Here is a 26,224-nt window from a genome sequence, read left to right on the forward strand (position 1 = left end):
AAATTAAAACAGCAGATTTTTCATATGTTTATTTTATGGATGTCCAACACTTGGCATTTTGAATAATAGAACTATTTACTAATCACCAAAAATATTTATTGTTAAAATTTTTAAAAATCAATTGTTTGTCTACATCCTGGAAATGAACTCTGGCCTTCCACAACTTCAAGACACATCTAATTATATATCTGTGGAAAAAATAAAAGCTGAAAGCACGTCTCAATTTTTAGCCTTTGTATAAGTCTCCCATTGAAGGCAACATTTTATGAAAATCCTGTACTTCTGCTTTTCAGTAATTGTAAGACAGAAAAAACATTTTTCTGGGATTGCAATAATTTTCCTTTCTCATCACAATAGCTCTCAACTTCATCTTACTCTGAATAGAAGCAGCAATGCTCAGAATCACAGAAAGAGATTTCAGTTATAAACAGATTTTACTAGAAAATATTTCTTCTTGGCTCTGACTTCCTCTTTTTAATAGTCAACATAATTCTTGGAATACAAACATTGCATTAGAAATACTGTAGCATCAGCAATAAGACTATAAACCCAATTTTATCCGTAAAAATTTTGTGGTTTATTCAAAGAAAATGATCAAAATTATTTAAACAAATCCTGGGCAACCTTATTTAGGTTGGCCACACTTTTATCAATGTGTTAAACAATGTCACTTTCAAATGTCCTTTCAAACTGAAATTATTCTAAGATTCATAATCATGAACTCCAAGAAAAAGATTACCTTGCCGGGTCTAAAAAACACCTTGGTTAGTCCGAATTTGTAATCATTTTCATTTAGTCCCAGGGCTTTAAATAGGGCCTGAAACACAGAAAACACAAAGGATTAAATCCTGCCTCCTTCAAAGAAACTCAAAAACCAACATCACAATATATTTTCTCTTCTGGATGATCCAGAAGAATTATCTTCTTACTTTGCAAAAAAGCCTAGGGTCCAATCGAGCCAATTTTTCAGGCAAGTATTTCTTGTACATATTGTATAGTTCATGAAATGAAGCTCGTGATGGGAAACCACCTTGCATCAAATCCAGAACTGACACCATCCCTAAATTCACAGAGATACATACACAAAAGCTGGGATCAGTAACATGCAAATTAAGCAGTGAATTTTATGATAAACAGTAAGTAGGTTTATGACATAAGACTCAAAGACATTGTTCAGAGACTAAACCACAAAGTTCAGCTGGGATTTGATCAAGCCTGCAGCATTTTTTGATTACGTGATCAGTCACAAAAAGTTAATACTGAACACATACGAAAAGCCCATAAATTCTCCCTAGTTGAGAGGTAAGTAACACTCAATCTATCCATAGGATTTTTCTTCTAATATTTCTTCCATACCTTTTTTCTTTTTCAGCAGATTTGACACTTTCATTTTTAAAGGGAAGACAAAAAGACCCAAATCTATACCCAAACCACCAAATAATGCCCAACCAGGCATTTATTTTAATCATGTGAATGATATTTGTGAGATGTGGTGCAGATACAACCTCAAATACATGTTCGTGCAGTGCTAGAACATTTAGTGTAATTGAAGTACAAAGTATGAGCTACTAAGATGTAACTTCAATGTCTTGAATAATATTACTACATTTTGGCTGCAACTAGGGTATCAGTAAATCCCAGACACAGTCAGTAAGATTCAAATTACTTCAGCAGCACAGGCTATACCAGTTTTTACCAACTATTTTACATATCCCTATCCACAGAGGCTGCAGGTAAGTTTTTAAGTTAGACCTTAACTTGCGGTTGCTGTCGTAAAACTTAATCTTTTGCATACTTGCTTTCAACAGAAATTTAGTTTTATACTGTCTTCGTTTTTCAAAAAGTTCAGTGGGGCAAGAGCAAATAAAGCTATAAATTTGGAAAGTATCTAGCATTTCAAGAATAATGAAGATGCAGCATTTCATCCATGTTAGATGTTCAGCTCCAAATCAAATGAATAGTGATATAAAGAAACTTTTGAGAAAGTAAACCAGTATAATTAAACTGATCATAGTATCTATAAAATCAAAGAATGCTGGTGTGTTTCAATTATTAGATATCTCACTGACTGCCTCTAAATGCACAGGAGTTTCTAACACTTCAACTGCCACAGAAATTTAAAATTCTATTGTTCCAGACTGAACTGATGTCCTATTAATACTGTGAGCAACTCTTCTTTGAAAGAAGAGTCCTAACGCCAACTCAGATGAATTATTTCTAAAATGAATGCTAAGTTACTAAAAATCTAAATAGCTGTTTATGAGGCATAAATAACCTACCTTCTAGAAAACAGTTCAAGCAAGGAAATACTGCTTTCATCCCCCATAATTCAAACTTATGGTAATATATAATCACCAAAGTAAAAATCAGAGGGAAAATACCAGAGGCATCCATTACCTGAACACTGAAGCTGAGAGAGGATCTGTCCTCCTTCAAAATGGTGACTTGTCATCTTTAGATTAGGTTTGATACAGCGAATAAAGCTCGACCCCTATGACCAAAGCAAGAAGTTAGCAAAATACACAGATTTTTAAAACTCCTAAAATAACATTTAATTATTTAAGACTTAGTGGTGAGGGGGAAAAAAGATATAAAATATTAGTATTCTAAAAGAGATATGCTGGCATTATCATAGAATCATGGAATGTTAAGGGGTGGGAGTAGGCCTTAAAGATAATCAAGTCCCAGCTCCATCCTTTTTCTCTCATTTATCAGTTTTGCACTGTAACCTTGGTCTTGATGTAACTGATCTCAATGCTAAAGCTATTAATTGGATTGTCAGTTCTGTTGAATTTTCATCCAACTATTCTCCTTAACATGTACACAAACTATGATTTATGACTCTAGATCCTACTACCCTCAATATCTTCCACATGCCCCAGAGTTCACGAGCAAACCAAACTCCTGACATCAGAATCATGCCAGATGAACCTGACCTTCCTTAACTTCTACTTTTTACAACTTCCTTTGGCTCACAGCTTCAGTCTCCTTTCCCTGATGCTGTTCCAGTCTGCTCCTCTGTTATGACCATGTGTGCTACAGTTTTGACCACTGCCCTTTCTGATCATTTCACATTCATCAAGGACAACATTTTGCCAAGCACCATCCAATTATTCAGATTTTCCTGTAACAAATGACTGCTAATGATAACTTTGCATATACTAAAACAAAACTCGGCCTGAGAAAACAGCCTTAATCCCGATTTGTAGCATATTCTCTCTTTTTCCATCTCTCAGCTGAGAATGAGACAGCACCTGCCAAGGGAACTCTACATTAACAATTTCTCTTCAATCATGGATTAGTTAAACTCAAGAGTACAGCAAGCCTGGCCACACACTTTTTTCCCTGGATTGTATTTCAGTTCCAGAATGTTCTGGGTGAAATAGATCACCCTTCAGACCAGCCTCATGACTACAGTAAAAAATCTTGTATGCTGACTATACTCCAAGCACTTCACTGCTTTGTTTCCCTTGATTTTCCACCCTTTTTCTTTTTTTGACAGAGCATAACCTAATATCTATAATTGGTTTGAACATGTGGCCAAGAGAAACAACACTGTGTTCCTACAACTCCAGGTTCTAAAATAAAATGGCATGTTGTACATGGAGAATTTCACAAACTATCTAATTACATCAGCCAAATTAACAAATATTCATTAGGGGCATTTACAGCCTATCAAAAAAGCAAAATGAAAAAATATATTTTTAATGACTTTATGGAATATTAAAAAAATAATTAATAATAAGTTACTTCTTAAAAAACCTACTTCTAAGAAACATTCCTAAATTTTCTGAAAATTAGTCATCAATGATAACCAATGCAGAAAGAAGTAAAAGTGACAAAAAAGGAGATTGCAGCACAGACAGATTTCACATTGCTTATTCAGGTTTTTTAACTTTCATTCTACAACTTTTTGAAGGTGGTGGGTTTTCCTTTTGGTAAATAAATAGCCATTACATGCACGGGAAGATATTCCCAAAATGCCACGTAGCTGCAAACTCTAAAGCAATAACTAATCACATTTACTGTAAGTCCTAATATTGAGATGATCTATTTTGCCTTACGTCAGAAAACTGTGAACCTTCATCTTTATATATACTTACAGTGCTGTGAAGCTTCTCAAGAAGCAAATTTAACTGAGTCTGTAAAAGAAAACAGGTATTTCAAGAGCCTTACCATGGCATGTACAGAAATATACACACCAAAGAGAGGTACAGCATTACTGCATGCATGTTCATTGTTAGTGAGACAGAACTGATAAACCAAACATTCACCAATTTTAATAGACAAAACCATGCAAGTGTGCATGAATGGCCCTGAGGAAATTGCTTTTATTTAATTGTACAGCAATACTGCATGGACTAGTCACTTATTACAACATAGTTATCAAAAAAAATTGCACATCCATTTGAGAAAATAAAAACCTATGACTACGTAATAAAATCAATTTTAAAAAAGAATAGACCAATCAGTAATCAATTTTTAAAAACACACTGAAAATTTGTGAAATGCCAAATTGAATCTATAACGAGCATTATTTGTGTGTTACATAATTAACTTCAAAAAAACCTAGAAGAAAAGCCTGAGAATATATTTTTTGTTATGTCAACATTTACCTGCAATGATCTATTTCTATTTCCAAACTTCCAACTTTTTAATTCTCTATTGATGACAAAAAACTACAATTTTAAAATTACATTTGTCGAGGTTACATTTATATATACTGTGATGAGAAAAGCCTGTAATACTACTATTATTTGGAGTCAAATTTTCAGGATAACCAGAGACTTAAAGCAATCAGAGAGAGCTGTTTAGAGTTGGTATTGAAAGTAATTGGTAGGGACTTAAAATATTCCAGAACCACATCAGAAAAATAGCAATATTTTTACTTTAGAGAAGTGTCTGGTTTGTTTTGGGGATTTTTTTAACAAATTACTGCTGGGCCAGCCTTTCTAGTTTATTAGCAAACTTTAAGTATATAGACTGCAGCAGTATGTCCTAATGTATTCATTTTCAGCACATGAAGCAAAATTCAAATAGTCTGACTTTTGACTAAATTTTTTTTAGCCAGATCTTTCAATTACCTTGAATCCAAGAAACAAGATCTGTATGAGTAGTGTGCATCACCTAAAGCTGCCAGTTGTCCCTCTGGTAGATAAAATGGTTTGGGATTTTTTTAACTTAACATGGATGTGGTTAGAAAGAGTGCCACGAGAAGCATGACAAACACTAATAACCTCCTGCTCAGTTCTCACTTACACATACTGTTTATATTTCAACTTGATCATAATAATTATGCTTTCTTAAGTCAGAAACACTTAGGTTTGCAAGAGACAGACCAATTTCCATCAACAGAATACATTTCTGCTTGAGGAAAAATACCCCTTCCTTATACTCTGTGATTTGACAAGAAATAAAACAGAGACATTCTTAGGTGAATTTCGCTAACAAAATGTGTAAATTTTGCTAAATTTTTTTTACACATTTTAATGTGTAATATTGCTAAAACCACTGCTCTTTGAATTGTCACAATTTAATTCATCATTAGCATAAGGTAAAATCATCTCAAATAATCTTGAAGAGATCCAATAATAAATTAATCATTATTTTCTCCACTGATTAATGAGAACTAATTTTAATTAGTTATAAGGAAGGGACGTGTGAAGGATTTCATAAAGAGAAGTCCCTACAACATCATCTAGCAATTGATATAATTAGAAGAAGTTCTAATTTCAGTAGTTCAGAAGACTGACTTACAAATTAATGCACAAAGAATTCTTAGTCTTAAAGAGATGAAATATGTAGTAAGATAAAAGACCTTATTTTGATGTCATCTGAAGTGAAATTTTCAAGGCTATTAGTGTTCATCAGCATCACATGCTGTGTCTGGGAAGGTAACACTAAATGAATTACTGGAAGTAACACATACATTCAAAATGCCATGAAACTTGAAAACACTGAAAGAATTATAGATTGATGGGCCAGATCCAAGGAGGACATTAGTTGTGGTGGAGAGGTGAATACCAAAGTTCCAAAAGGAAATCCAAAAAAGTTCCCCACAAAATTTCTGCTTCACTTTAAAAATGCCTCCCTTTTGATTCACCTCTGCTTGGGCAGTGGTATAATGCACAAGACCGCATCACCAAAGGTGGGTGCTAAATCCAAGAGAAATTGAAAATCCAGATGGAAGGAAGAGGAAACTACCTCAAAAGATCGCCCAGTTGATTTCATTTTTAAAACACAGTTCTAAAAAATTGTGGATCCTAGCTTCATTTAAAGCAGACTCATGGCTGCAGGGTTTTCTCAGGACATGTATGCAACTTTTCAGACCACCTGATGATCATGTATTTTATATTAAACCAATTACTATTCTTTAATTCAACAACCACTATGGAATAGGAAGGAGTTAAAAAGAATCATCAGAGCAAAACTCAAGAGAGCAGTCTGCCCAATTCCCAGTTAAATGCCAAAACCACCACCTTACAAGTCAGGCTCTGTATTCTACTCTCCCTGGACCCATGAAAATTTTATTTCTGGCTACGTAACCAAACAACTCCAGAAAGGTGTAATGAGAGCACCCTTTGTCAGACTGACCAATATCTGGGTGCTACTACAGGAAATAGAATAGCCATAGAACACTGAATACAGTATAGACTTGAAGCAGAATACTATTGCTATAAAAAACAAATGTGCTGCTACCATATCCTTCCTATTCTTCAGCCTCTGCACCTTTAGAGAACAGTTTGAAATGCTAGCCAGAAAATATGATTATGCAAGAAGGAACTTATCTTGCAGTCCTGATCCAGTACTTAACCTTTATATGGGGCAGAAATGCAAAAACACTCTTCTGCTACTGGCAGTGTCTCACTCTATGTGCAGGTTTTTTGGATTATCTAAAATACTTGCATACCCCAGGGACTGTGTAAGGAGTCTAGCTAGGGACATGAGGTGGGTTTTTGGTGGCCTTTGGTAAGATAGCATACCAAAACTGTTTCAGCACTTGACTTGAAGGCATACAAATCCTTCATTGGATCTGGCCCAGATGTGTTGAAAAGAGCTCTTGCTGAAATTGCTGCAGCTCTACCAACTGTAAATCCACAAGACTGAAAAATTTACCTGCAGCCCACGATGTGCCTGCTTTTCATCTCTTAATTCCCCTATTGTTTTCTTTCTAGCCATCCTGAGCTGGAATAGTCCAGCTAAAATAAAACTGCTGAATGAGAAAGGGATGCAGAAAACATTTGGAGAAGACAAGGTTTGAAGGTCAGCTTTATAACATCAGAAGAAAGGAGAAAATGAGGAGAAGCATCAGATTCAGATACTGGGAAAGGAAACATTCAGCACAATGAATATCTTCCTGTGTAAGCCATGACAAAGTATATATTTCAGAAAAGGAAAAACTATGGATAGATTAGGTACAGAATTTTGAGAGTTTGGCCAACTGTAGGGAATCAATACATCTTTTAGAAGGTATAATTACAATAGAATGGAAGAACACATTTCGTCACCTCTAGAAAACTTTAAAGTCCACAGAATCCAAATTTAAATCTCAAAACCTTTTGAATAAAGACTTCTATGTGACTTTGAAAGATTCTGACATAAAAATCACTGTATAATCTCTGTAAGGACTATTGTGGAAGATACTTTTGACAGAAATGCACAGCATGTAGCTTAATATGCCAGTTTCTTATAATTCAACAGAAGAAAACCATCTATTTAACCAAATTTTCTTCTGAACCTCAAGTTACTGTTAGTTCTCTGAACCCTATTTAATTCAAGTAACATAAAACTGGCATATATTACATGAAGATAGGACTCTTTACTATATGATTTTACCTTGAATTTGTTACCCACGCTGATGAAACTGAGTTTCCCAGCTTTTTGTTTGGGATCTTTGTTGTTGTTAGTGTTGGCCTCAAACAACTGTCGAACAAACTTGTCCTTGGATTCACATATAAGAGATTGAAGAGACATGTGCAAAGCATCATTGTTTTTTTCCACAAATTGCATCTGAAAAGACAATCCAAGAGATAAAAGCACATTTGTTTTACTGTCCAAGTTACTTCAGTCTAATTAGAAAACCAAAGGAAATACAGTTACACACCTAATTCAAAAATCAGCAAGAATACATTGGGTAAATATTAATATATTATTTCAAACAACATTTCAGCTGGATACACAAAACTCTAATGCCAGAGAGAAAAGACATTCTTAAATTTGAAGGATATTGTTGGAATTATGAAACCCAAAGAAAGGTTTGGTGCCTTTAAAGAGATGAGATGTTTTTTTGTCAATGACTATCCTCCTACCACTTCTAGCACTCAGCATATCATCATCACCTGGGAGTTCTGAGAAGCTTAATTCTTCACTGCTCGTAATATCAATTAAGATCTATTGTGAAATGGGAATTAATGTGCACACTTAAACCTACACAGTTATTTTAGAAGTACTATGACTATTTATGAACATTTGATTTATTAAAACATATTGTCACTTCCTACAAACTTTATATCTCTGGTTTATTTGAATTGGATCACTAACTTTGAGAAGAACAATACATTACAGTGAAACTCAGAGGTCAATATATTAGTATCCAATTTCACATTTACAAAACTTTTAATAGCTTTTGGTGCAACTTAACAGAGACTTTGATATTAATGAACAGAAGATGCCAAGACTACTCTGAAGAAAATGCCAATTTGCCAGATAACCCATAAAAGGGTGATAAGAATCAAAGGGCTAACACAGGCCTCCAAAGTTTCCTTGGGCCATGAAGACACAAGAGAGGAAAAAGTATGCAGCCAAGTAACGCAAGTAGCGTCCTTCATACATGCTGAAGTTACACAGAACAACAAAAACTTATGGGTCTTCATTTTATCTTAAACTTTCATTTTTGAAAATTGATGGTCTAGATACCGGCTTCAGGTCTTACATTGTTTTTGTACAATAAGTACACGAGAATCTGGAGTGTATTTTGAGGGTAGCAATTTCAGGTATTTTGTATTTTTACATGAATGAGTCAATTGCCAGTAGAAAAGGAAAACACAAAGTATGATGGAGACTGTGTACAAGGATAATCATGCTTCCAAAAAGGTACTCTTCACTAACAATACTTTTATATCACATAATTTATTCTTCTCCCCAGGATGTAAACATCTTTTGATGCAAAATTTGCAGTCAAAATTTTGACTGTGAATCAATATATTTAATACTGACAACTTTACCTATAGATTTGAAACAAACTTTTACACAAAACACATGTCATTAAAATGGGCTGTAACCTGAAAAGTTAAAAAAACCTGTAAATTCTGACAAATATGCAAAAAATGAGTTTCAAAGTTAAGACATATCAATGTTTGAACTTCTCTTTTGATCACAAGAAATTTTGTCATTTAAGCCATATGCACTGAAAAAACATAAATGTTCTAGAAAACACAATAAACATAGTGTTCCATCGATAAAATTACCGTCTCGTAGCATACTGCTCCTGCGAAGTGTCGGATAATGAAGCCTTCATCATCTCTGATATTTCTGTGAACAGCCAATTTAGACTTTCTAGGAATCTGGAATTAAAAAGTTAAATTACAAAGAAGTATTGGAATGGAGACTAAGAAATAGTTTATTCTTAGAACACCACCATGTTCTGCCAGGAGCACAAAGTGTTAAAAATCACATTTCCTATAAGTACAATTGTGCTGATCATTACCATTCCTGTCCAAACCATGATGTTCTAAAAACCTAATTTCAAACTCTTTGACACACTTAAATACATTGCATTTGAAATACAAGTCATCAGGATTGCTAATACCAGCCAGTTGATTTTGCTTGTGCCTTTAATAAACACTTTCTTTATCATAATATCATATAAAATCATAATCACTTTCTTTGACAGCTGATGAATAACCTTTTTATATGAATAGGATTAGATTGAAGCTCAAGATATGGTTTTAGATGGTATATCTTAACAGGCAAGCATCCAGCTGATCATACACATACCATCAGAATGTTTCATTGCACCCCAATTCAGGCAAGCAGGATTAAGTGGAAACTTAACACAAGGTAAATGGATGACAATTTTGGTAAATGGATTATAAATGACGGCTTCCTTTGCTCACATTTTTTTTAATTTCAACACAATTCATGGATATAAATTGCAACTATTTGCCTTAATCTTCCAGACAGTGCTGTATGTTAAAAAACAAGCAACAAAAAAATTTTCCTAATATGATTCCTATATTCACCTCTGAAGTGCTAGCTAGACACTAGACATGAGTCAAATGTCTAAGTAAGCAAGACATTTTTTAAAAGAACAACAAAATAACTCATCTGATATGAAACAATCTAAATTAAAATGTGTTTTTACTTCCTTTTCATGTTTTACATGTTAAAAAACTTCAAATGCAAGTCAAGAATATGGCTTTAGTTTCAGCGGATATTAGAATTGCTTGAAGCCTTCAGTGAACTTTTCATCAAATCTAATAACCAAACTTGTCCTTAACAAAGAGGTACAGACTGTGCAGACTGGGTGGTATGAGATTTCTTACGAAAGATTTTCATTAAATTGAAGTCTTACTATCAACTGCTCCAAGAACTGTTTCATTAAAACAAGACAGACAACAAAAATAAACCTACTGAGAGCCTGAAATGGTCCTTGTGTTTTTGATGCACAGCTGAAGTAAAATGCTGGTCACTTGGTTGGGGAAGACGATTTTCTTCATCCAAAATATCCAGTATACCTACTAATTTTGCTTCAATCAAATCTGTTAATAAAAAAACCCCATAAATTTACAGAAATTGAATATAATATTGATAATTGATAATAATTGAATATCAACTTGTATCACCCCTGAACATTACACACTCAAATGCTGCTGAACTGACTCTCTACAAAAGTACCTTTGGAAAGCCATTAAACAAAATACAAGAAGTCATGGCAAATCAATTCTATATATCTTAACAGGTATGTATAGGAAATCCATCAAATCTAGAAGTTCTAACTCTTGTGGAACATGGGAGAAAAAGATCAGGAACCAATAGTTTGATTTTAATTCTTGGTCTCAAGCTGAAATTAGTCATCCAAAAAGTGCCTAAGTCTTCTTACAGTATGATTCTGGGTCTAGCTTCAATTGCTGGAAGAAATTTTAAAGCTTTTCATCCACATTTTACCACATGTCAAAATTAAAAGGTTATTATTTCCATTTGATAATATGATCCAGTGAGAAGTAGAAATTTGTTTTAGGAAAGGCAGACCAGAACTGAGCATACAGTGGTGGTTTCGCAATTTTTAACAACTGCATTGCCTTGACCTCTCACATACATATTCCAAAGCCCTTGAAAGCTGACACAGAAATTCATGCTCTTGAAACTATTAGACACAAACTCACAGTTTTGCAACTTTTTTCCATTCTCTATGAAACTGTTCTTTTAAGAGGAATTTTTACTACATACTTTTTCCTGTGGAAAGGTTGAAAATGCTAATGCTTGTACTGCAGAAATGCCTATGAACTCTTAAGACTGTGAATTGAATGAGGCTATATATAAAACCATACAATTACTAGTGCTATGCATATTTCACCTCTTCTGCTTGAAGGTTTTTTCCCTGCGACAGTAACAAAAAGCTTGACAATTCAAGAAGCACATACCTATACAGTCCTGATTATCTACATAACGAACTTCATTAACCCCCAGGCCTTCTTTCTGGTAAAGTTCTTGTTCCTAAAGTTACAAAAAAGTAATTGAAAAGAGAAAACACCACTCTTAATTTATTTTTTTTTACTGAAAAAAAAAATCAAGATAAAAATAATGTTTTCTTATAAACATGATGCAATTTTAAAAAATATAGCATAAATCAACACACATTTGAGAATTTTCTTACACAGCTTAATGTATTCCAACTTTAACGCCTTAATGATAAGCCTGTTCAAGTCAATATTTTCATTAAGTATTAGCAATTATCCAATCTCTGGATACCTCATTGCTGGTTTTCAAAAATCCACATTCTTTTCTGACACAACCAGATGTCACACAATATGGAAACAGTATGTCAACTGGTTTTTTTTATTCAAACATAATATGTAATCTTATGAAAAACAGTACTTGAAGTATTTCTTCGGAGGAAAAAAAAATTGTCAAATATAACAGTAAAAAACCAAATCCTCAAATATAACATTAAATATATCATACCTCTTTCAGAATTCTTTCATTAAAAAATTGCTGCAGTTTTTCATTACAGTAGTTTATACAGAATTGTTCAAAACTGTTGTGTTCAAAGTACTCTGAAAGACAAAAGTTAAACTTTTATCATAAAACAGTGTTCCAAGAGTTTAAATTAAATAGTAAATAGAAGAAGCTTCACAGTGCTAATATTTAAAGATGTGCTCAGATCCATAGCCATTTCTTTCAGCAAAATGAAATCTTTTATAGATTTCTAAGTTGTACACAAGCCATCTAAAAATACTGCAGCAGATAATATTTCTAAGATAAATGACTGACACTTGGCAGCCAACCAAAGCAAGATGCTACCAGACACTGAAATTGTACCAATACACCCTCATGCATCTATGATACAACAGGCTGGTGGTAGATACCAAAGCTCTAAAGACCTGAAAACCAAAGGCTGTTCCCCTGGACAACCTTGGCAGGACTAGAGCACATCACAAAACATGCCCTGTTTTGAATTTCAGTGAGTCAAAGAAGCAAAAAGCAAAAAGCTTTACAAGAGCCACCAATATCAAAAAGAAAACCCTCCCACTCTTCATTACAGAATTTGTTATTGAATCTTTGGTGGGAAAAAGTGACAACTAGAAATTATTTTAGGTATACTTACCAAAACCAGCTATATCTAGAACTCCAATGAAGAAAGAAGAAGTTTCAAATGGAAAACACTGGTTTACCCTTTTCACTACATGATCAAACAGATGACTATACACGGTTTTAGCCAAGGCATCACGAGCATTGTTTGCTTGTTCCACTTTCAAGGGTACCCTAAAAAAAACAAAATACAGATCTTATTTTTCAGAAGTCCTTACTGTGAAATGCTGAGATTAGACTCTAAACTTAAAAACAGCCTTTCCAATACCATAAATTAGGACCTACCCCCCCCATCCCCCCACCGATCTCTAGGCCAAGGCAGGAAACAACCTTGCCAAGTTAGACTATCTTACCCATAAAAAACAATTGCTACCAACAGTAGAAATGAGATTCAGATGCTTTCATAATTGTGTATTAGATAATTAGAAATTCTCTTGGCAGTTTCCAGAGAAAAATATTTCAAATATATACATCACCATCTACAAAAAACATTTCAACTATTTACTTAGGATTTGTTATGTTATAATAAAGCCCAAAGTTCAGTTTTTGCTCTGGCATCTTTTCTGCTTCTCACCCCATCACACCAGTGAGGAGGCTGAGGGTGAACAAGAAGACGAGAGGGGACACAGCCAGGACAGCTGACCCCAAATGACCAAAGGGACCTTCCTATCATATGGCATCATGCTCAGCAATAAAAGCTGAAGGAAGAAGAGGGAAAGGGGAATGATTACATGAGTTTAAAATTTTGTTTTCCTAAGTAACCACAACACTTGATGAAGCCTGTTTATCCTGGGGAGCTGAACACAAACCTTGCAACAGGAAGTGGAGAATTGATTTTGCATTGCTTGCATGTGTAGCTTTTGCTTTAGCTTTTAAACTGTCTTTATCAACAACCCATGTGTTTTCTCATTTTCACTCTTTCCCTTCCCTTCCACTGGCAGGGAGTAAGTGAATGGCTACAAGGGACTGAGAGTTGCCAGCTGGAGTTAAACTACAACAACAGCTTACCCATATTGCATAATTTCCTTCACTTCCCAGAATTCATAAGTACTAAACTAACAAATAATTACTATTTCTTTATTTTTACAAAGATAATACTTCTGATGCAGAATCATGACAGTGATGGAGATCACTTTCTACTGTGACTGGTAAGGCTTGGAACCAGAGTCTCCATTCCCAAAGGACACTTTACATTTGATAGTAATTAGCTTTAACACACAATCTTGTCTTCCACTAAGTACCTATCTTATCTTAAGGTAATGAGTACTGACAGAAATCTCAGCTTATAAATAGAAGAAGGTACCTTTGCATTCTGTTCTGATACGTTTAAGAGATCAGAATACTAATTCCTGTCAGCTGCAGACCTATTACATAATACAATATATGAAAATCATTTGTTTTTCACTTACTTTTTTTAACAACATGACAAATAGTTGTACTGCTAGAGCATATATTTACAAAATAGTCCTAGTGTTCAAAATAGCAAATTCTGCCACTGTTAAGTGCAATTCTAAAGACTGCACAAACCCTTGTTGTTAAATTTCATAGTATGCAGCAAACATGCATGGAAAGAAAATGTAGCCCTGCAATGCATTTTGCCCAACTGACAGAACTACAAAACAATGCTGAAAATGCCCTGAGACAGTAGATGCACAAAAGCCCCATCACAGAACTGATGTTCAGAATAAGTAGCTTTCTTCTCATGAACTTGGGTCCTTCAGCTCTTCCTTTATTTGGTCTACACAAAGACAAATGAATCTCTTTCTCTTGTTTCTTGCCTGAACAGGAAAAGATAAAGTCTCCTTCCTCCATTTTACCTTCCTTCCCTCTCCTGAATTTAACAGCTACTTGAATGGAATAGAAAAAAATTTGCCAAATTCTAAGCACTTTGGTAAGGCTGCAAGAAAAACCCTTGTTGGTCTTCATGCCAATTTCTTCAGCAAGGTTTCCATTGATCTAGAGTTTGAGACTTAGGGGAAAGCATGGATGGGGTAGATTTAGTCTGTGGACAACTCCATGAAGATCCCAAATATATTCCAGAACAAATTAACTTAAATTAAAAACATGTATAATTTGCCCATGATTGACAACAACTGAGAGAGAGAGCAGGTGAAGCGATATCCCTCAATTACTGCCATCCAATATGGTTACTGGTTCATAAATAAAGTAGCCTGGATTAAGTAACCCTACCTAGTTAAATACTCCACATAATTAAAGAATATAAGCAGCACATTTGTAATTTGAAAAAAGCTAAAGTTCAAAATAATGTAGAAAAGTATTTTTTGAAAAAGTTTTTCCAATGGACACTTCAGTAGCATCACTAAAAAAAAAAAAAGCATTTTGGTAGGAAATGTACTGCAATAGAAGCTGGAGGACCTGGAATGATGCAAGTTAATTTTTTTCACTTTGTAAAATAATTTAGTTTGTGCTGATGGAGTCCTCCGTGAAAGTCTTCTTGGAAAAGAAGAAACTGAGCAAAAGAAAAGCACAGTAGCACATTTACAGTCTATGAGAAACATCAGATTTTGAATCCTAACACATTATTTCTCTCTGTAAATACACTTCACATAGATGGCAAAAATATTATCCAGCAAGGTAATTATTATGGGGTTTTGGGAGACAAAGACAGATAGACGTAGTGCAGCTGTCAAGTCCCCCAGGCAATTCACTGCACATGATTATTTAATAAAATTCAGAGAGATTACATTTAGCATCACCCTCCTACTGTTCCTTGTTGGCTCCACTGTGCCCAGCAGAACAAAGCCTTTGTTATACTCTGAGCACAGTGATTTCAGCCGAGCCATTTATTCACTGTGACCTATTAGGACTCACATGATCTACTTGCACACAAAAGGTCCCTAAGAAAGAGAGAGAAATGACCAGCTCTTTGGGTTGCTGGAACAAAAAAAAAAAAAGAAAAAAGTACTTGTCAAAACTCGAATACTGATAGCAGTCAAGTAGTTTCTAAACCACACTACCATAGAAAAAATTGTGTCTATGTAACAAATATCTACTAAAATAGTCCAATCCACTTTTACATGCAGTAACCCATGTGAGAAGATGATATTGGTGTATTTATTAGAGTATGTTTGCTTGTAGATGCACAAGTTTATAAAATGCTAGAAAAAGAGGCTTAATGCAGTAATCATTGAGATGTTGTAAGGAGTCTGCTGAACTCATTTTTGATACTCCCAAAATAAAAAACAGGAAAAATAAGATCTGCTGGCATAAAAACATAGCTCCTTGCATTTGCAGACTTTTGAAACTGTACAGTGCTAATAACACTACAGGCTTATCAGGATAAATTCGCTGATCAGAAAATCTTTACAGTTTTAATCCAAAGTAAACTCAAAGCTGTAACAAAAATTAAGAAACCTTCCTTGACAGCGTCACTTGAGGAGTGATCACATGGTGTGCCTCATAATGGTGGTAGCTTGGTACATCCCACCAAACATTCTCAACAGGAAAATATACAGACAAGCCTTAAGTATGGGTTAAATGTACAACAGCCAAAATGAATCTGTTCTCAGAGGCTGAATCAGCAGTTCCCTGAGAGCATTTCCAGTGGGGTGCCATCTGAATCTGACATGGATACAATTCGTTCAAAGCTCTATCGCTTCTCTTTAACATTTTCACTTAAAAGGAATGTGAAATTAAGGGTATTCTCAAAAAATGGGCTCTAATAATACTGAATTAAGAAAGCAGAAAATCTTGGTAACAAGATTAGCATACAAAATTATTTTCAAAAAATTGATAGTGTAAAAATCAACTAGATATATTCCAGTAAAGGAAAGTGGGTGGTAGTAAGCTGAGAAGAATTTAAAAATGCAAATGGAAGATGGAGAATAACCAGGTAAGCAGTAAGTCAACAGAGAAAGATCAGCAATTATTGTGCATCCCAACTTTAATTAAGTAAAAAATGTTACTGACTTTCAAAACCTGAAATGTTCATATTGCCATGAATTACTATGAGTGCCATCTGTAATGTACAATAAATAATTTTATACTCTAATGCTATCCACAGTACTGATAAAGCTTCTCCTGGATGAATATATCAAAGATTTTGCTGTCAATTTAGACATGGTCTGGAAAAGAGCAAATAGTAAAAGCTCGGTCAATATTTTCCACTGGAGACACCTTTCCCTGTAAGACTGACATCATCCTATACATTAAGCTTGTAACAAAGGGGAAAAAAATTACTTGTAACACTCCATATCATCTGATAAGGCAGCAAGATGACAGCGACTCAAAGTCCCCAATTTCTAGTAACTGCTGGGGGAGAGAGAGGAGGAATTTACATTGGGCAGGGAGAGAAGAATTTACTCTCCAGAAAAGCACTATTGAATACACAATTAAGAGGTTTAGATCTTGAGCTTTTAACTGAATGTAGAGTAACACATCACCCTCTCCCGCTCCCCCCAACATTATTTACCATTTGTCACTGCATTAGAATTTTTTCCATAATAATAATTTCTGTAATAAATTTCCAAAGAAATTGCAAAGATGAAAATATGCAAGGAACTCAAATAAACCCCATTAAATACAGATAATTATGAGTTTCATATATTAAACATTTGGTATAATGTGAATAAAGTATTTTCAATTCACTAAAACAATCTGATTGTTTCCACAGGTTAATAAAATGTACACCTGTATTCTTCCAAGGAGGAAAAGTTCATTGGCTTCCTAATTAAAAGATTGATTCATTCAGCTGAACACTGAGAATTATTTTAATGTGCTCAAAACTGCTTAGTCCAAGTTCAGATTTTGATATGAACTCCAGAAAATAGTCAACACAGAAACTAAATGTTAAAACACACAATTCAGTTGCAGGCATCTTAGCTAGCACCCCTGACAGCTTGCATGCTAGGATCAATCTCAGCAAGAGAAAATTTCTGGTAGAAGCTGGAGGCTTTTCACAAATAAAAGGCAACTGCATTGTCATTTTCATAAAACTCAGTTTTGCAAGAGTCATAAATTTCACGGTTTTGAAATGTTATCACCAATACCATATTTATACATGCTCTTTGTCCTTAATTCTTCTCCATGTGCATACAGAAAGGAACCATTATCTCGCGTCTGTGCCTAGGAAGTTACCTGGATAATAGCTTCAGAAAAAAAATTTAAAAAATCAAAATAACACACTTTCTGTCCATGTTTTTGTGAAACATTATTTACAGTCAAGATTAAATGTGTGTTTACCAAAACCAGCAAAAAGCAGCAATTTCTGGATTACCATGTGCAGGGGTGTTTTTAAAGTTAAAACTTGATTTCAGAAGAATTACGTATGAAAAACACAAGGACACTGATCACTCAGACATTAAGAAGGGTGGCCATCCTGCCCTCTAATTTAAGCATCCCAGCCCTAATTATCACAGGGCAACACTCACGGGAGCACTGTGCAGCCCTCAGGAGAAAGAGCCAAACGTCTTCTGAAAGACTTTAGGCACCACATTAACATTCCTTGATAGAGTGTATCTGATAAATCTTTTAGCATATCAAATTTGCTGCGCAGGCAGTGGATTTAACTGGCTGACTGCTATACTTTCTTTGGCCACACAGCGTACTCACTGACACACGATTTTATAAAACACAGGAGTTACTTATTCCAAGTGCCATAAGCCAGCTAGCCTTCAGCACTGTGATTTCTGTACGACCACGGGGGTGGCACCTGTGCTCGGTAAACCATTAAGAGAAGCGCTTTAGACAGTCGCGCTTGGTGCGAGCGCACCTCACCCATAGCTGGTTAAGCGGAGCTGGGGCCGACTGCGCCGGTGGGGGAGCAGCGGCGGCGCGGAGCCGCCCCCAGTGGACAGCAGCGCGGGCGGCCCCTCACTCACGGGCGGCCCCTCACTCACGGGGGGCCCCCTCACTCACGGGCGGCCCCTCACTCACGGGCGGCCCCTCACTCACGGGCGGCCCCTCACTCACGGGCGGCCCCTCACGGGCGATCCCCGCCCCTCCCGCCGGCGCCGCCACTCACTTGATGACCGTGCCCTTGGCGCCCCCTGCCGTGGTGAGCATGACGCGCGACGTGAGGCTCCCGCGCAGGTCGTCCTCGTCCAGGCCCAGCAGGGCCGCGCAGCGCTCCAGCGCCGCCTGGCTCCGTGCGCGCGGCGTGCAGCCCCCTGCGGGGACACAGCGTCAGCAGCAGCCCTCAGGGAAGTCACCTGTGCCTCTGCACGTCACCTCAGAGCAGTTCGGTGCCAAGAGGCAGTTCTCGGAACCCAGGGAACCCCCTCCAAACAAACACAAAAATAACATCTCGACCAAAACCTACGCATGAAATTAGGTATTTCTAGAACACTGCCCGTGCTGCTTTTAGGGAAGAACTGTCCCAAAATGCAGAAGTGCTAACCCCTACATACTAACTCTAGTGACTTAAAACTTTTGAATTTAGATGCTCCTGTAATCCTCCAGGCTCCCTTGCTATGCAGCAGAAGTGGCTGCTAGAGCAGGCTCCTGGCACTTGGATTTTTCAGATAAGGCTCTGTACACGTCCCAGGTTAACAGCCGGGAGGTGCACTCCCTGCTGCTCTGCACCTGCCTCGGCGCCAGCAGAGGTCTCCTACTGGGACACCACCCACTTTAGTAAAATCTAGCACTTATTTACATGTATTTCTTGCAGCTTGCAGTAGAGCAGCAACAGAACTTTGGAGGGTCTCTGGTAAGAGACTGCCTGCAGGAGTTCAAATGCACACCCTGTGTGTAGACACACAAGGTGAGGGAAGAACAAAACATGTATTTGGAATTTAGAAGTACAATACATTTATTTACATTTCAGAAGTTCTTTTACATTTTGGAAGATCTATAATTTATTCCAGAAAAAAATGGGGTTTTATACATGAATTTCAGTATTTAGAGGGCATAAGTTCTCTGGTGACGTTCCCTTCTCTAAACCCTGACTTTCCTTACCATCTGTGGCTCCCACTCTTATCATTCATTTCCTCTTCAAACTCACATTTGCGCCTCTTTCACTGTTCAATCTGGTCAATGCCTAAGTCACAACTCACAAAAGGCCCAAACAGGGACACTCTCTGGGAAGCTTACTGGTTTGAGCTACACGAAGCCACTACCCATCTCTACACCTGCATCTCCCCGGATTTATTCTCATTAATCATGTTCATTTCTGTCATCTTCCTGAAGATGGCAACAGCATGAACTGACACTGGGGAGGTTCTCATTTGATCCAGAGTAGAGAGAGGAAAAATAACCCAAAAAACAAAGCAACCCACCTCTGTGCCAACCCTAAGCTACCCAGTTTGAATTCAGCACTGGCCCTGATTTGACATGGGACTAGAGCCCACCCATGATCTCTTTTGAACAGAATGTTTTGTACAGTACTGTGCTGATTCTGTACTTGGGATCAGTGGTAAGGTTAGCACTCATTTAATTCATCATTCAGAACACTTCAAAATGTTCTTCCGAACAACTCCACCAACAGCTATACATACTTGAAGTACGACCAGGAGGAACCAATTTCACTCTGTCTTGCAACTCAAGCTAGACCTACATACTTATGTTTTCTACTATGGTTGTATTTGCAGTACATCCAGACCCAGAGGAATCAGTCCTTCAGGAATATATGGATAGCAGTTCTCAATTTAGGGAGGCCGATTTCAGTAGTAAGGTAATAAGGACAATTCCCAAATCATTAATTCTCCTTCATCAACCTTCATGCACATTCTGCAATTAAGTCCCAGCTACACTTGTACTGCTTCATCTTGTGAGCAACGTCTTAAAATTAGGAAGTTATATTTACCTAAATTTTTGCAGTAACTTTTTTTTTTTCATCTCTCAAAATACTAACATGTTATTTTTGGAAGCCAAAGGACATAATGCCTTTCCCTACAGACAGAGATGCTAATTTCTAATGTCAAGATCTTTTTGTGATATTAGAGAGAAGTTGGACTTTAAAGCTACCATTAAAATACAAAATGGCTCTTTTCTTTATATTAAACTTCTCACTGAATAGGTTCTTGAACAATTTCAGTGCAACCCTATTTGCTTTCAGAGCATGTAAAGAAGTACAACTTCAAAACAAACAAGTAAACTTGACTTCAAAATGAGGTGAATTAAGATGGAATTACCCATGAACACAAAGAAGCTTTCAAAAGCAGTAATTCACATACAAAGTGAATGTCTCTAATCAAGAGGTATTTTCAGTATTTTTACAAAAAACAATTTCTATTTCATCTAACCTGAAGTACTCCCAGCTTCCTCAAAATCGATATTTCCAAGGTGAAGGACACCAGCCACTACTCTAAAAAGATCAAGTTTTTCTTCATCATCCAGTCCAATCTTTTTCATGGCTGTGCACATTCTGTTGAAATCTCCATGATCATCTAACAGTGGATCCTTCAAGGAACCTTCTTTAAGATACTATAAAACCAGAAAAATCAAAAATTCTATGTAAGTACTTTAAAGTAAATGTAAGCAAATATTTCCAGTCAAGAATAAGTCATAACAAAAAGCATACAAAAGCATGCCAAACTAAGTAGATTCAAGTTCTTCATACAATATAGGCTTCGCAAGAACCTTAATTTATTTTAAATTGTTGATACTTGGAAGCATGATCTTCAAACTTAAATTTCACAGCAAACTTCAAACTATCTTCAGAAAGCAGAGGCTAGAGAGAATGTGACTGCTAAGGACAGGGGAATATGAGATAGTGAGCAGGGGGAAGGAAGACTTTGGCTAAGGAAACTATTGGAGAATTTAATACAAAGGAATCCTTCTAGCCAGCCCCAAGCAGCTGAAAGAAGATGGAGGTCCTTGCAATAGGATGACAGAAGGACAGGAGTACAGGACAATCAGAACCAGGAGAGTTATCCCTATTATAAACAGGCTTATTTAGAGAAATATACCGATTAACTTTTGCTGGTAATTAAGAAACAGAAAAGTTGTTTGCAGTGGTCTATGGCATAGAAGAATACTAGCTATATTCTGAAATACTAATTTAACATTTTGCCAATTTTTCTAATTTAAATATATTACAAGCTATTTTAGCTATAAACCAGTTCAAATAGTAGAAAATAACACATCTGCATGCAGTCAAGAAACTACATGAACATGCACAGGCTGAGCTACGTTTTTACACTTGTTCTTAAATGTTTTCAGCTAAAAAGAATAATTAACTAAATAAAAGCCTTGTTAGTGTCAAATAAGCTAACATGATTCTTATCAAAACAAAACACCACATGCATCTGAAAAATTCACTTCACACAACATGTAGGCACATCAATAACATTAAACTACATGTTAGTTATGTAAAATGATCACCTCATCTTCCTGATAAGAAAAACACAAAAATAATTGAAGTATTAATTATTCCAGCTACTTTCATTTAAAAAAAAAATCTTAATATTTTTTATAAAATGACAGCAAATACTAAACTTCCAATTTTAAAACCTGAACAAGGCAATATATTTCCTGTTTAAACAGCTATAGTAGGTTTAAATATCATTTAACTTTGATCCTTTATTGAGCCTTCAAATGGATATGGCAGTTACATATAAGTATTATGGTATCTTACGTTCTGCTACTTCATGTCTTATATATAATTTCAGAACTATTCTCTGAGTATGTTTTAATTTAGACAAACACTTATTTCAAATCAAGTCTTTTCTTATTTCAAGTCCATCAGAGGACAAGATTTATGACAACACCCACCTGTAAATCACATTAATAACAGAAAATTGCACAGGTTCATCTTCCAGAAGAAAAAATAAGTGAATGTTAATACTCTGTGCTTGCTCACTACAATTCTTCATGAAAGGCAAATTGGGTAAACTGAGGCAAAATTCTCCAATGTTAGCCTATATGCTTGACAAGAATGAAGTATCTACCAGCCTTCTGCCTCAGAGTGATGTCAAATAAGTATTTTTGTATCTGATTCTCCACCATCCCTGATTATAAAAAATAGCCTACATTTAACAACAGAAGTCAGTACTACATGTTCAGTGTAACAATAATACAACCACTAGAAATTCAGGGACAGACTTGACAATGTTCACTTGAGGAAAGGAACTATCTGTGAAGTCTCTCGTAGTTGAGTATGAGCTTCAAGACCACATTATGAAAGAGATGGCATGGCCACTTGGTGGAATGAGGCTCTTAAGTTATTTTTGTCAGATATATATGTAACTTACGCTGCTACTGAATCACAAATATGAATTTGATTAATATTTGAAATACCTTCCAGCTACAAAAATGTGAATTTCATACTTTAGAGTAGATTAAAATTTTATTAGAGAACAGAGCAGAAGTTTAATTACGTGTTTTATTAACTTCCAATTCATATATACTATTAATTCAGAACAAATTCTTTAGTATCCTCATGTGAGCAGCTCAAAGGTTTAAGTGCTACAAATTCTGGTAATTCCGGTTCTAAAAAATGTAAACAGAGATGGATGGAGCAAGAAGGTATAAATGTTTTGAAGCTTCAGACTTTCATCCAGTAAATTCCATGCTCTGGCATAACTAGCAGTTAATAGTAAGGGGAAAACAAAAACCTTTAAAGTGCACTGAGGAGGAGAATATAGTCATGGCTAGAAGTGAGGTTGCACTACTGATTTATAGAACAGTTTGGAGCATCATTTCAAAACTCCAGGTAGTAAAAATGGCTCCAGAAAAAACATTACTTTTGACCTATTTCTACCAGTAGTTAAGATTTTAAAAAATAAAATTACAAAAGTGTTAGATTTTTGTTTTCCACAGAAGACAAGCTGCATCATTAAATGTTATGGTATTATAAGAGTGAAGAGGAAACCATTTTATATACACTGTTCCATTTGGGATTTTATGATGCATGTTCAAACATATTTCTAGGACTGAACTCCGAAGCAGAGTTCTGAATACAGCATCTTTGAGAGTACCCTCTTAGACCTATAAAGATGTGTAAAATGAACATTTCATTCCACACTATAAAACTGTAATCACTTTCAACTCTATCTCCATTACTTAACAATATAAACTAACTAAAGATAAAAACATACCTCAGGACTCTTGCGATTTTGCAAAATCTGCTTGTCTGTTTCTTTGTTAGCGAAGAATCTGGTACAGCCTCGATTTAAATACTAGAACAATAAAAAAGTGGAAATGCATAGTAAAGATAGAAGGAAAACATATGCTTTTGTTTAAGGCTTGCCCTACATGGCTTGATTTAACCATTTGATACAAACAACATAAGTGCTCATAATGCATTCCTTGAAAATGTATTTATTTACATCTACAAAATTTAAAAACTGCAAGAGTACCAAACTTCTATTGAAAGTTTCTTGATTTTGACACCTAAAACACTTTTTGACACAATGGGATATTCATTAAGCCACACAATATTTTCTTATTTTTTGATTCTATTAAACCTATTCAAAGAGTCCAGGATTACAGAAAAGACAACCAAAATTAGGAACGAAAAGAATTAATTTTCTGGCATACAGGTAATATGAAACTACTAATTTTTCCTCACCAAATATTTCTATAGGTAGTAGGAGACATAGTGTATTAAAAAGCCTGAAGAATATTTAAAGCTTATTGCATGGTCTAAGTAGAAGCCTTATTTTGAACCTGCCTTCTGATATCCACCTTATGTTGTTTAGTAATCTCAGATTTACTGTTCAGTAAATAAGACTGAATTTAGATTTAAATAATTACTGTTGCTTTCAGCAAAATGGGATCACCAGCTTTTTCTTTCTGACTTGTTCATCTGAATGTAAGAACTCTGTCCAAAAGCTTGGACAGAGCCCTTTGTCTGAAGGAAGTGAACTGATTCTTTACTCTTTGATTGAACAATGTTTTCTAAGAGGTTAACACAGACAATTCTACTCTCTGATTAAAACTTACATGCAAAATTCCAAAACCTCAAAATATTCTTCAAAGCATTCCAAACAGCAGAGGAAAACTTGGTGACAAATTTAATATTTAAACAAAGTGACAACTGTTCAAAACTGGCTTAGTGTTTAACAAAGTACAGTTTTCTTTATCAGCCAAAAAGAATGCAACTCACAGTGTATTTTAAACACAATATATCCCTGTATTACAGCATTAGTAATACAATCCCAGAAACTGGGGATGGGAAGTGAAAAAGGTCATACTTTTCAAAAAGAGAGCATGGAAACTTATCTGACAGGTTGAGAATGTGAATCAGCATGGTATTAAATGATAACCTACATAAAAGACATTTAATCACAAGGCAATGGCTTTCATTTGAAAGCTAAAACCTTGAGTAAATTTATATATTAAAACAGGGAGAAATTATGTTTTTAAAAGAACACAAATACACAGTTTCAGGTTATCATACAGCACAACTAAATACCATTGTACTTGGGGTTTGGTTTGTATGGTTTGCTTGAATTATTTCTTTTTAGTGAAGTACAATGCACCAATGTAACTTCAATGACCCAAACATAAGGCAATTTCACTTCTCTTCCTGAAATTTAGATGAGAAAAAAGTTCAGCTTCTCATCCCCATCTACTGTTCTCCAGGTACAGAATTACTCCAGGTACAGATTCACTGTGCAGCTTTACTTTCACAGCCATGTGATTGTCCAAGGCACCCAGGCCTACAAGGTTTAGCACAGGGTTTCCTCGTGACCTTGAATTTCTGAAAACTTCTGCAGGGCAAGCTAAAGCATGAGCTCCAGGCACTGCACACTTTCATGTGGGTTGTGCTGGAGAATGGGTGTGTAAGAAACCTGCAGAACTGCAGGGCTATTTGCATAATCCTTGGCCAAGTATATTCTCACTTCCCCAGGGAACCTGCAGGGGAAGGATGAACTAATGTAGAGGTAATGGACGTCAGTGCTGCTGCAATCCAGAGGACAGGTCAGGCAGGTGCAGCCAATGCATTGTCTTGGTTTACATGCCCAGAGCAATGTATCCCTATGCCACAATGGCCAAATGGTTGGGGAGGAGGTTCCAAGGGATCACTTGAGCCAAAGGGAAACAAGCCCAAGGAGTAATGAGAATTAAGTTATCCTTTATCTTTTAATAATGTTTTGCTTCTTTGAAAAAGAAAAAAACACACAAAAAAACAACCAAACAAAAACAAACAAACAAACAAACAAAAAACCATAAATTTGAGATGGTCCTATTTCCAACAAATTGTACTTTTAAGAAACCAGGCTTGAGTCTTAGAACTCAGGCTGGCCCTAATTTGGACTTTGACTTGATAAGCCATAAGACTCAAGACAAGGGGCACAATAGAGCCAATGCAAAACTGTGACTTAAGGGATGAGCTTTTCTAAATAACCAATTTTAGAGTTTGATGTTTTTTATTAATATCTTTCTTGTAAAAAAAAAATGGTAGTGACTGGAAAATACTGATCAATCATCAAACTTTGCCTTGTGTAGTACCATAATCTAAAGCTTTAAAGATGGCATTTCTATGAATTCTGAGCCAGATATGCAGTGA

The 26,224-nt window shown here is 35.7% G+C and overlaps 1 protein-coding gene across 7 annotated transcripts in view; it reads right to left on the reverse strand.

The window, feature by feature from the left end:
- Positions 1-26,224, reverse strand: part of MYO6 (myosin VI) — a 102,207-nt gene that overhangs the window by 24,889 nt on the left and 51,094 nt on the right. For all 7 annotated transcript variants that reach the window (XM_059842584.1, XM_059842586.1, XM_059842585.1 and 4 more), the window contains 13 exons: positions 23,808-23,888; positions 21,012-21,192; positions 18,794-18,938; positions 12,827-12,984; positions 12,184-12,275; positions 11,643-11,715; positions 10,633-10,760; positions 9,468-9,563; positions 7,837-8,010; positions 4,104-4,142; positions 2,398-2,491; positions 930-1,060; positions 740-817 (listed from right to left, as the gene is read on the reverse strand). In XM_059842584.1, coding sequence (XP_059698567.1) covers positions 740-817; positions 930-1,060; positions 2,398-2,491; positions 4,104-4,142; positions 7,837-8,010; positions 9,468-9,563; positions 10,633-10,760; positions 11,643-11,715; positions 12,184-12,275; positions 12,827-12,984; positions 18,794-18,938; positions 21,012-21,192; positions 23,808-23,888 — 1,470 coding nt within the window. The remainder of the gene's footprint in view (positions 1-739; positions 818-929; positions 1,061-2,397; positions 2,492-4,103; positions 4,143-7,836; positions 8,011-9,467; positions 9,564-10,632; positions 10,761-11,642; positions 11,716-12,183; positions 12,276-12,826; positions 12,985-18,793; positions 18,939-21,011; positions 21,193-23,807; positions 23,889-26,224) is intronic.

Source organism: Haemorhous mexicanus, chromosome 3 (genome assembly GCF_027477595.1).
Source record: "Haemorhous mexicanus isolate bHaeMex1 chromosome 3, bHaeMex1.pri, whole genome shotgun sequence".
Lineage (NCBI taxonomy): Eukaryota > Metazoa > Chordata > Aves > Passeriformes > Fringillidae > Haemorhous > Haemorhous mexicanus.